This window comes from Platichthys flesus, chromosome 9 (genome assembly GCF_949316205.1).
Source record: "Platichthys flesus chromosome 9, fPlaFle2.1, whole genome shotgun sequence".
Classification (NCBI taxonomy): Eukaryota; Metazoa; Chordata; class Actinopteri; order Pleuronectiformes; family Pleuronectidae; genus Platichthys; species Platichthys flesus.
The window spans coordinates 16,381,012-16,393,844 of NC_084953.1; the positions used below are offsets into that span (position 1 = coordinate 16,381,012).

The following is a 12,833-nucleotide window of genomic DNA, read 5'->3' on the forward strand; positions in this document are numbered from 1 at the left end:
CTCAACAGAATGCCATGCAGGTTACTAATGTAGATTAAAGGTTTGCATCACACAAAACAAAAACATTCCCAGTTACCCCAGCATCATTTAGCCATTACGACTTGATTGAAGTGCTATAACTATTGCTTAAAACAGGTTTCATCAGGAAACATTTAAGCACTGCAAACAATGAGGTCTGAAGATGATCCAGAGGAGACATTCTTCCTGGAAGACACATGATCTACATATATTTTATATTAATTAACAGAGATCAATGGCCCTTTATGTGGCCACGGTTATACATCTAGGTGATTTTATTTGAAGAATCATTCAATTTTAATTTGTAATCGTAAATTGTTACTCGGGAGGAATACTAATGAAACTTTATATATATATATATATATAATATAATGTGGAAAAAATAAAAGGAATTCAATGATCGCATTTCATTATAGAACAAGGTTACAACTTAATTATAATAACTATAATATTACCTTACGATTCAATAGTGTATCACATACAATTTCCCTATATTAATATATTATATTATATTCTTTCCCAATAAACTAGGATTGGCTACCAAGCCTGTTTGAATAGAGTTCATATTTGAACTCATGTTCCCTGACTGTGGAGTGAAGGTGTGGTTGTCTACAATATTAATCAATCAGGTGAAAAGGTCACACAAAGGAAGAGGAGCTCAACATTAACCGGAAGTAGTTCATTGTGGTGAGGTAGACACCGCGCCAACGAAGTCAGTTTGACGCCGGTATCACTAAAGTACACACTCTTCGACGGTATCGTGTTTGCGCCAACCTCAAACTGACTTCACCTCTGTAAGCTGGTGGGGGAGACCGCTCGGGACCAAATCAAGCCTCCGCATAACCACTCGTGTTTGAAGGTAACCTTCAGTTTACTCTCCACATAAAGGGCTTTACCGCGTGAGGGTGACTATATCTGTCGGACGTGGCTGTGCGCAGTCGTTCATTGCTCAAATAAACACAAAGCACGCACTTTGCGGTCTCTAACATTAGCTAGCTGGCTGCACAGCTGATGCTAACATCTGTTAGCAGCCAGTTAGCCGCCCGAGGAGGTGGCAGCCCTATAACTTGACAGAAACTTCTGGAAGCGCGAGGTTAGCTTGGTGCTACTTACTGTTTGTCACATTATACTGTCGCAGCAGAAACACCGAGCAGGCGAGTTGTAGTTTTACTCGTATTTTAAACTGTGACAAATGAGGACTGTAGTTGACTCAGCTCTGTGTGGTTTTTGGTTGACTTAGATACTGTGTTAGCTTGGTAATAAGCTCTGTGATATAATATAGCAGGAGTGAGATAACGTGAATGGTAATTGTTGTTCTTCCGGTTGTGCTCTATATTCAATGTTGCTCGCCTTGTTTCTCAGAGTTGTGCTAATGGCTGACAAAGAGGAGACGATGGACTTCTCTGATGACCATGACAGTTCACCAGCAGCGGAGAAGAACGGACGAACCTCGTTGCTAGACAGCGGGGAGGACTTTGAAGTGTTGGACGAAGAAGACATTGACGACGACCCCCCTCCTCTGGAAGATGCTGGAGGAGGCAAGGGGAAAAGCACAGATGTGTCTGACGAGAGAAACGAAGACACAGATCCGGATCCCCCACGCCAAGTCGAGGAATGGCTGGACGTTTTAGGTATGTTATATAAACACTCCAATAAAGTTGTGAAGTCAGTGTTGATTATGGAATTTTAGCCTGATCAGATTAACACAGTTTCCACATCAGTAACAAAGGTCTTACTGGAGTCAGGCTACTGACATATGGTTGTTCCACAGTCACTGGACAGTCACTAGTGCTGTAGATTATATTAAGATTAGGATGCATTTATTAGTCCCAAACACATGCCAAGGCACACTCATGCAGGTAGGGACATTTTACTTCTGCTTTTGACCCATCTGGTGCAGGACACACAGAGCAGTGAGCGACCATGTACGGCGCTCGGGGAGCAGATTTTGTGGGAGTAAGGTGCCTTGCTCAGGGGCACTAAACAGGGTAGGGAGACTCTTGGAGTCAATCCAGGTTCGTCTTTTGTTGTCTCTCCGTGGAGTTGAACCAGAGACGAACCAGAGACCTACTCTGCCCATAGTCCAAGTTTCTGCCACTAGACCACCGCCTCTCCCTACTGAATATAATATATTATGATGGACATCAGTCAATCAGTCGGTCAAATAATTGACTTATGAGCCAAAGAATAGACACAACAAATAAACCTGTTGATAAGGAGATTCCATCAAATAGACTTTTTGTAAAGTTATAAAAAACTATGAAAAGCTATAGTAATATAAGAAATTAAAAACAAAAATTGGATAAATTAACATACAAAAGATGTTGACAGTCAGATACAATGTAATGAAATTTAAAACATTTATTCAATAGAATAATGTGTTAAAACCATACTTAAACAAAAGCCAGGCTGTAGAGATTGGATTTTAAGCTTGCATTTAAGTATTTCAACTCTTCCAGTTGTTGTCATATCTTCAGGTAGAATTTGATCCAGAGGCTCAACGTATAAAAGCTTAAAAGCTGCCTCACCAAGGGTTCTTGTCTGACACTTAATAATATTGAACTGACCCGTACCAGAGGACCTGGGAAACTTCACTGATCATTATCTCTCCCTAGGTAATGACCAGCTAAAGAAAAAAGTCCTGGAGGCTGGGCAAGGGCGAAACAGTCGGCCACAGAAAGGACAGAATGTGAAGATTAATCTGAAGACCTCCCTGAAGGATGGGACACTGGTAGAGGAGCAGTCTGACGTACATTTCACTTTGGGAGACGGTGATGTTTTTCAGGTAAAAACACCTTCATTTTTCTCTTAATTATTCTCTCTTTTAGCTACAACTAGTATAGGAAAGTATTTAGGAGTTGTTTTACCTTTTTAACTAGGTTATGCATGATGAAAGTATTGGTTTTTCTTTTTTCAGGCTCTTGATCTCACTGTGCAGCTCATGGAAATGGGAGAGAAGGCGCTCATCCAGACAGATGGAAAATATGCATATGGCCCCCGTGGGAGGTTAGCAGTGTATTTTAATGTAATTTTGGCATTAAGGGGTTTCATATACACACAAGCTGTAGTTTCAAAATTGAGTTTGCTTTTAAATAACAAGATATGAACATGTGCTTCGTTGAATTTAGATAAGGTAACATAGCTTTACTTACAAGATCTGTTCTGGACTTCTGTGTGTGTTATCCAGTCACGGACCTCTCTGAAATCGACTGTTTATTTCACCTGCCAGACTTGAACCCAAGGTCCCTCCGAATGCGGAGCTGTCCCTAGAAGTGGAACTGCTGGAATCTACGGATGCTCCAGACCTGGAGCTGCTGGCCCCTATAGAAAAGATTGCCCTTGCCAGCCTCAAGAGAGAGAGGGGCAATGTTCATTATCAGCGTGGGGACTATGCCTTTGCTGTCAACTCGTATAGTATTGCCCTGCAGATAACAGAGTCTAGTTCCAAAGGTGAGATGAAGGTCAATGAATCATGAGTTACTGAAAAGTTATTAACTGTTTATGTCTATTCAAATACTTGGCATTGGGATTATTGCTTTAGTACCTTACCAGTGGGAAATGGTAGGTAGGAAAAATCCCTATGATTCAACAAATTTGCAATCATTTTAATAATGCAGAGATTTTTATACTCTTGTTACACTGGGTTTACACTCACAAGCTTCTGTTTGTCTGTGGTCCTTTTTGAAACCTGTCTTTATCTAATTTTGTTGTGGATGCTTTTGCTGCAGTTGACATTACTCCTGAGGAGGAGGACGCATTGATGGATGTGAAAGTTAAGTGTTTAAACAACATGGCTGCCTCTCAGCTGAAGCTGGACCACTATGACGCCGCACTTAAATCTTGTGTCTCAGCTCTGACCCATCAGCCAGAGAACATAAAAGCACTTTTCCGCATGGGCAAGGTACAGTTCCTTGTGTTTTTTTTACTCTATCTCCTGTTAATCTCTGGTAGCTTGTTTTATTGTTGTGTGTTTTCCCTCAAGGTATTGGCCTTGCAAGGTGAATACACAGAAGCCATGCAAACTTTGAGGAAGGCATTGAAGTTGGAACCAAGCAACAAGGTACTTTTCTGCCTCTTCCCATCAAGTTTTGGTAAAACAGGTCTTATTGTAGAGAAGTTGCAGTTAAGTATTACGACCATTAGGTGGTGCCATGAGGTCAAATATCTCACCACTTAGTTTGTATTGCAAGGTCAGGTGGAGTGCTGATTCATCATTTCAGAGGATCTGTTTTCATGTTGTTGCTGTAAATAGGTTTGCCCTGCAGCTCAGCCATAACTAATGCTCAGGCTCTGTGCTTGTTCTCCTGCTTATGGAGTTGGGAATATGCAGTTCTTTGGCAGAATTCGACCAAACTTAGCTGAGTGCGTGGGCCTCTTAGATTAGCTGTAAGCTGCAGCAGCATGGTGTTCAAGCCCAGAATCCTCCACTTCAGTCCCACACCAATCTGTCAACCTGCACATGGCTTGCCCACCACATTTCATCCAATACACGCAGTACATATATATATATATATATTTAATATATATAGAATGCACTATTACAATTTTTAATACTGCAACTTCATCGATAGCTGAATTGTTGGTCTGTGTGTAGTTGAGAATCCTGTGCATACCTTTACAAGGATGTATATTGACACCGTTCTTTTTCATAGAGTGATTGTAATGACCACCTACTTAGCTGTCATCCTCTGACCGACTAAAGTTAAAGTAATGATCTGAATGTATTTTAACACTCAGTGTTGATCATTCAATGAAATATTTATAATCATCGCCAAACAACAACACTGATTTTTGAGGTAGTAAAGGTCATAAACACAAAAATGCATTGACAACAGGCCTTTCTGTCAACAACATAATTTGTTCTTTACAAACAGACAAGGCATACTTATGTATTTGCATATAATACGGGGAAGAGTGATCTTCTCACACGTGGTCACTTGAGACACATTCTAATACAAGATGTGAACTGGGGTACTCAGAGCTGATAGGCTCACCAGTGGCAGAGGTCACCACCAGGTCTGAAGAAGGACTTTGTTTACAACTTTCTCAACACATATCTAGTTTTTTTTTAAGTTTATAATGGGCATGTCTCTTTGTGCTAAAAATAATTAAAAGACTCCAAGTGGAACTGCATGTTCTAACAGCAAGAACAGTGGGTGTGCTTCAGTGAAGATACAAAAACGCTTTCTTTATAATCAAAGAGGCGGTCTTAAACTGTCATAGGAGTCTTGGCATGATGAGATGACACACTATCTCTCGTCTCCAATCTCTGATAGACATGCTGTCTGCCTTTTTACATTGGTGTCAGCTGTTCGCCCACTATCTTCAACTCTGATGGAGACTTATTTTATCTGTTGTTTCTTGTCGGTTTGAAATGGCGTGCAGAGTTGACAGTTCCAGTATAGATGGCCTCAGCACAGAGGCTGTTAGGACGGGATGTTTAAATGTTTGTTTATCCTACTTTATTCCAGCCTTGAGAACACCAGTCAGTGTGGTGTCATTTTGGTCATTATGGTGGATAGCTGATTGCATAATGTGTGTGCCAACTCTTAACAGTAGATAAGAACAGACAAATCCTCAGGGTACAGACTTGTACAGACATTCCCACCGATTCTCCACTCGTCACCGAATCTCCCTCAAATATTAAACGACTTTTGGTTCAATATTATTGTGAATTGTGTGTAATGGTGCTCCTTCAGTCTTTCTGAAGCACATTTCCAAAGCAGAAATATTTCAGTTTTCTCTGAAAGCTGTTTTTTGCTTAGTCACTCGAAAACTTTAAAGCAATGAAGTGACTCAGATTTGAGAAATTTGTTGCAACAGTAACTGAACCATATCCTGGAATGATGTTTGGAGACATGGGCTAAATGGCAGCCTGATTTTGTTATGAAAACCTGTGATTTCCTGTAAGACGACAAAAGAACAACAAACACAAACATTGTTTTGATGTTGGCATTTAATCAAAGCTGCATCCATAGTGTTGTTATGCTCTGATCACTTGGTGGCCTTGTGTGTCTAATGAAAGGATATTGTCATTCTCACATTTCTATTAGGAAGTTTATCAGTCTTTGGTGGTTTTACAGTAGCAGGATTTTCTTCATGTTGGGGTGTTTGGTTGTTCAGGTGAAGTGGGTATTTGTGTTAATGTTTTACTCATAATTTTTCCTCTCCTGTCTAGACGATCCATGCAGAGCTCTCCAAGCTGGTGAAGAAGAACTCAGAGCAGAGAGGAGCGGAGCAGGCCATGTATAAGAAGATGCTGGGTAACCCCAATAATAGCAACAGCGGCACACAGAAACACCGGGCCAAGTCTTCATGGGTGAGAAATTCAGTCGTTCCTTGAGAAAACACATTTTAAAGTGTGGGGAAAAAAATGTAGCATTTGACTCTGTGGGCATCATCACATGATACTTATCCACTGTCATGCATGTTCTGTTGCAGTGATAGGGACGTTTCCTCAAATTGCACTTAGTGTAATAAAGAGGCAATCAGTAATGAATATTTCAAGTTAGATGAATAATTTCCGGGTTTCCCATTAGCTGGGAGAAATGGTTAGTGGTGTTTGTGGAAGTGCTCTTTTGGGGGTGTTCTCTTTTGTTAAATAAGACGTTTCAGTTAATATTGCTGTTTCTCGTTAAGTCATTGTTTCTCTTGCGTGTACTCAGTGTGACTAAAGCCTGAAACATGCTTCTGCGTTTTCACGGGCCCGTAAGCGCAAGAGCCCTTCCGGGTCCCTTACGTGCTTATGTATCCCTCCTTACGTGCTGACGGGTGTCGACCCCCTTTTCTAAAATTTACGGCAAAGCTCTGCAAGCTCACTCAGCCCGCAAGGCTGTGATTGGTCTGCTCTACATCCCTTCTGGAGCTGCATTTCCGGTTTCATGCCCCATAATACCGGCAGAAATCACGGAAGATTTAGAAGAACGAATATGGACCAAATAGAAGAGCACTTGGCAGAAGAGATCCGATAGTATGATCACTTGTATAACCTGTCACTGACTGGCGGATTTGTCCGCCAGAAAAAGGCTACGAGGAGCCGCAGTGGCTATGTAAATAAACAATCGACGAAGAAGAAAGAAGGCGTCTCTAAGGTTGTCTCGACAAAAAGCATTACTCCGCCTAGTGTTCTGGCGCGGAATTGCTTTGTAAGACGCGCAACGGTTGGGGAAGCATGAATGAAAACAAGTCTTGCGCCACAGCAGCGTGAAAAGACGCAGACGCAGTCGCAGAAGCATGTTTCAGGCTTTAAAGGGCTGCGTGCCGTTTATCATGCTGCTGCTAACGTTAGCTCAACTAGGATTCCTTCAGTTTACCAGTAGCTGAATTTTCCTCTCCAAAACAGACCCTGTGATTGACTTAAGTAAAACACAGAAAAGAGCAGTTAAAGGATAAAATCAGCATTTCTTCAACATTCAACAACAGGGGGGACTCTTTTCTCAGCTTGTTTCTCTGAAAATACATGTATAAGATCTGGAGGTCTGAAGACTGAAATCCCTCATTCGCGTAAACCTAATAAAAAGTGGCAGTGACACAACTTAAAACAATAGGAAAGTAGTTGTCTGATTATCCGGCTGTCATGATTCAATATTTCATTATTCAAAGTACTTAATATGCACTCTCTATTCTTTCTCTCCTTTTATTTCACTAGGGTCTCAGCTGGAAATGGCTATTTGGTGCCACTGCGGTAGCCATCGGGGGTGTAGCGCTATCCGTTGTCATAGCTGCTAGAAATTGAACCCAGCCTGTAGTGAACGTCTGACCCCTGCAATGTGAGAACCAATACACAAAAGCACATCTGGCAGGGCCTTCTTAGCTTTGCTCAAAGTGGGTGGAAATGCCAGTCGGGTCAGTCCCTTCTTCACTGTCTCCCGTTCTCTGCTATGTTTGAGAAGTTTAACGTGATGAATAATTAAACATCAATATTTGCATATGGGAAATGTTCTTTCCAATCGTACGGATGTTCATGCATATCAGTTGCATTGCCATACACTGTTTTTTTTTCTTTTTCTGTTGCTGCCATTGTTTTTGTCTTTGGTAGTTGATGTTGGAAATTGATATAGTTTACTGTAGATGCAACATAAAATCTATTTATAAAATATTTTCCCAGCAAAGTAATGCTATAGTTTTAAAGCATCAGATAGTGCAGTTAACACTTAACTTATCAAATTGTTTTAATTGTGGTACGAAGTTTTATGTCAACTTGGTTTAATGCAGATGGTCTGTTTGAGGTTCACACACCAGAAGATACTTTGGTAGTTTGTCCCATCTCTTGAAAGACCATTCATAGAGTGACCAGAGAAACAGAGACACCTTTACAACTATCAACAAGAATACACTACCTTACTTTAAGTTTTCGATCTTTGTTGAGTTTGCATGATGGGTATTTTGGCTGAGGAGTGTGTTGTTAGACCTGGCCTCAACACAGCTAAATGGTAAATTGTCTGTATTTATGACGTCTTGATGACAACTCAAAGCGATAAGTGGCCTGATAGAGCTCCATGGAACTGAGTCATCTGATTAGAATCCAATGATTTATACTCTGTCCCTCATGTATAAATACTTTAAAGTGTCAGCTAGTGGAGATATACTGCACTGAATGTTCAGCTTTCCGAAATGAGTCATTTCATGTTTGCAGCTTTACCTTTAAAACAGAGGCAGAAAATGGTATGTGAAGTTTATATGTATCATGTCTGTTATTGATACTGAAGGATAGTTTATTTTTATTATCCAATTCCAGATTAAATTGTTGATAAATAACACCAAATGCTGAAGGATGACCCCTCAAGTTCCATGTTGGGTGTTTTTTTTTTTTCCTCTTTATGCGCTTACATTTTTCTGCCTGTACGTTTTTCCTGAAATTATAATCCTATGATTGTTTATTTATTAGATTGTTTTTGCTATTTGCTTTCATACATTTATTAAATGTGATTACACCAAAGCTGTGGCTTTTTCAGTGTACAGTCAGTTCTACAGAGCCAAAAGTTGCATAAAACCAAGTGATCGTGATAAAAACCTTGCATTCCCTGCATTTGTTAATTTTATATTTATCTCAATAAAAAAAATGTTTCTGTTCTCAAAATGTGGTTTCCTTTTTATGTCATTTTATAATGTATGAGTTCTTTATTAGCAGAGAATAAAAATCACTCAACAAACAGCAAAACATACTAATAGGAGGTTGATCAATTACAGGTTACACATCTTTGCAAAATGCATAAGCACTTTATTGCTCTAATATATAACTTAATTGATCCTCTGTAGAGGAAATTGAAAATTGACGCATGGAAAAGGTATCTGAATAGAAACAGAAGCTAGTATAAATCAGATCAAGTTAGAAATAAAATGTACAAGACTGTTTTCTAAATGTGCAATGAAAGTTGTAATTCGTCCGAATTGTTTTGGAATATAAAATATGTGCAGATAGTTATATGACTTGTCATACTGCTATTGATAAAAACTACATTGTGATAATTATTGATATAGTTGTATTGCCCTACAAGGAGCTTTAATCAATATCGGTACCCAGTGGTAATGTCTGTATGAGTCAGACACATCAGACACATCCTCTATTATAATCCCTGTATATTCATATTTGTTTTGAAGATATTAAGATAAAACCAGTCCTTGACATGTCACGGATGATTAGTGTTTACAGTCACACGGTTGTATTTGTTTACACGCGGACATTCCCGAGGTTGATGGATATTCCCGAACTGTGGTTTTTTTTCCAGACATTGACGTATCGCTGACGTAACGAGATGACCTGTTTCCTCCTTAAGCCTGAAACATGCTTCTGCGTTTTCACGGGCCCGTAAGCGCAAGAGCCCTTCCGGGTCCCTTACGTGCTTATGTATCCCTCCTTACGTGCTGACGGGTGTCGACCCCCTTTTCTAAAATTTACGGCAAAGCTCCGCAAGCTCACTCAGCCCGCAAGGCTGTGATTGGTCTGCTCTACATCCCTTCTGGAGCTGCATTTCCGGTTTCATGCCCCATAATACCGGCAGAAATCACGGAAGATTTAGAAGAACGAATATGGACCAAATAGAAGAGCACTTGGCAGAAGATATCCGACAGTATGATCACTTGTATAACCTGTCACTGACTGGCGGATTTGTCCGCCAGAAAAAGGCTACGAGGAGCCGCAGTGGCTATGTAAATAAACAATCGACGAAGAAGAAAGAAGGCGTCTCTAAGGTCGTCTCGACAAAAAGCAGTACTCCGCCTAGTGTTCTGGCGCGGAATTGCTTTGTAAGACGCGCAACGGTTGGGGAAGCATGAATGAAAACGAGTCTTGCGCCACAGCGGCGTGAAAAGACGCAGACGCAGTCGCAGAAGCATGTTTCAGGCTTTACACCGCATCATCACTGATGAGAAACGTTTTGTTTGCCTATGACTTGAGACACGTATGTTGTGTCCTCCGTTAATCACTACAGCACATCTTCAAAGTACACAATGGGGATATATAATGGCATATGAAACACTTTGACTCACGTGTTGTTTAAAATGTGAAGTAAAATTTTTTTTTTTTTAAGTCAACGACTTGTCACGCTGAAATAAATTATTTGACTCTTGATATTAAGAGTATATTTTCTAAGTATTGATTTTAAAAGTGTGTCTAACGCGTGTGTGTCTGTGTGTGCGCGCGCGTGTGTGCGCGCGCGTGTGTGTGTACGGGGCCACATCATTGGCGCAAGGCTGCTTACTCATGAATATTCATTGAGGAGCGACGGGACTTCTCGGTTTACAACAGAGCGCGTCCGTGCGCGTGGTGGGAACGGCAGCAAGATGGCGGCGCTGAAGGAGGAGCAGTGCTACGGACTGTCCTGTGGAAGAGTGAGCAACGGCAGCAATGTCTCCGTCTTCCACGTTAAACTCACTGACAGCGCGCTGAGGGCCTTCGAGGGCTACCAGAGCAGCAAGGTAAGCGGGCTGTCCCCGGCCCCGCGGCGTCCCGGTTCTGCGTGTACAGGTCTGTCCGGGCGGAGGACTCGGTGACAGGCAGAGCGAGGTCAGTTAGCCCCCCCCCACCGGTTCTCAGGCTGCCTCCCTGCCCGATGCGGCTGCCGTCACGCCGCCGCACACAGCCCGCAGCAGGCTGCTGGGGCAGCTATGGCGTGGCGGACCGTCTACTTGATCCGGCAGCGGCTCTCCTCTGGCCGGGTGACTTGTTGGATGTTAGGTGGCTGTTTCACGAAGCTACACCCAGACTGGCGTCGCTCCGCACCGACCCAGTCATTTAACAAGAGCCTGAGCTCCACTTGTTATTTCACCGTGTCGCTGCGTTTGTTTTCGTTGTTACAACAGTTTGAACTCCTCTCTTGACTCGTGTGAACGTCCGTGGTCATTCTAACAGGAAACATGGAGTAACTTGTGTTGGGAGGACCGATGTTTCCAGAAAGTTTAAATCTGTCAAAAAAAGCAGACAGACCTTGCTAGCTAACGTAGCCTCACATAGAGGTAACTTTAAATGTCTGAGCCGTACCCACCACCTCACTAAAGGTACATCTCGATGGTCCGGTCTATAAGTCCAGCAAAGCCGGATGACAACGTGGTGAATCATTTGGAAAAGTACCCAGTGTTATTCACCTGAGTCCTGTCTCCCAACCCCCCCCCCCCCCCCCCCCCCCCCCCCCCCCCCCCCCCCCCACCGCCACCGAGGGCTCACGTTCACCTCGCAGCTTCACAACTGCTGCAAACTTATTTATCTGGAGATCCAACTCATTAACTCGCGTCATGTCCAGCTCGGATCTCTGTGCTGTTGCTGCTCCCGGTGGCGTGTGGCCTCACTGGCCTGGCTTGTTGTGTAGAGAGCAGTAGGTCTGATGATGGCCATCTAACGTTTCAGCGTCTATAAATATTTGACAGGGAAAACCTGGCAAGCCGTGCAGGAGGAAAGGGCCGTATCCCCCAGCTCCAGTGGCCGTGCACAGCACAACTGCAACCAATAAACCAGAACAATAAAAGTGACAGGGAACTGTGGAGCTATGTCACACGGACGAAATTGGCAATATTTGGGCGACCCCTCGACTCTTTAAGCTTTTGTCATTCTAGCTACATTTAGTTTGTAAATAACTGGATATTTTTTTATATTTACAATAGGCCTTTGTCCTTTTAGATATATAGAGCGATCTGACATCATGGCAATGGTACATTATAGCATCATGCTGAGTTGTTGCACTTTTTTTTATTACTAAAATTCAACTAGCGTCGTTTATAATTCAGGATAGCTTCTTCCCCGAACCCGGAATAGTGGGAAGAGTACAGCGATTTTGGCAAAACATTTTCAAATTATATAGCAACAGAAGGGTTTATACCAATGTGTTATAATTTAGATTCATTGTAATTCAGCATAGAGTCTTCTTTTCATGAGGAGGCAGGACAAAGCACGCAAACAGCTCAAGCATCTCGGCCTGTAAAGTGTTAAGTATTGGCACTTGGGCTTTCCTTGAGGGGTAGTGGCCCCACCCGTAGCCCCATCCTTTATTTTCCACAAAGGAGCATTAAATGCACATCCTTATGAAATGTGATGATTACTTCATTAACAACAAGAAATGTTGCTGGTCAGCTCATAAACTTATGACCAAGGAGGTAAGTTATGAGATCATGCTTAAGGATCAAGATGCACCTTTTAAAGAACGTTTGTCTTAAAGAGATGAAGGCTCGCTACCTGGTCTAGTTGTTTTGCACTCTACAACATTTTCCCTCTAATTGAAGTTAAAGCCCTTACTCACTATTTGATAAGATCTTAGCTGTTGGGTAATCAGATGCAGGATGGAATAGAGGCGAGTGCTTGTATTTACTTGTGTTAAGAGAGCAGT

The 12,833-nt window shown here is 42.0% G+C and overlaps 2 protein-coding genes across 2 annotated transcripts in view; both read left to right on the plus strand.

Annotated features, from left to right (window-relative positions):
• Positions 1-726: 726 nt before the first annotated feature.
• Positions 727-9,097, plus strand: fkbp8 (FKBP prolyl isomerase 8). The gene is made up of 9 exons (XM_062395123.1): positions 727-877; positions 1,381-1,649; positions 2,634-2,803; positions 2,936-3,024; positions 3,248-3,468; positions 3,747-3,919; positions 4,001-4,078; positions 6,197-6,337; positions 7,667-9,097. The coding sequence occupies exons 2-9, from the start codon at positions 1,391-1,393 to the stop codon at positions 7,751-7,753; spliced, it is 1,218 nt and encodes a 405-aa protein (XP_062251107.1). The 5' UTR covers positions 727-877; positions 1,381-1,390; the 3' UTR covers positions 7,754-9,097.
• A 1,703-nt stretch (positions 9,098-10,800) lies between these two features.
• Positions 10,801-12,833, plus strand: part of ell (elongation factor RNA polymerase II) — a 32,600-nt gene continuing 30,567 nt past the window's right edge. The window contains exon 1 of the mRNA XM_062395122.1: positions 10,801-10,935. Coding sequence (XP_062251106.1) covers positions 10,801-10,935 — 135 coding nt within the window. The remainder of the gene's footprint in view (positions 10,936-12,833) is intronic.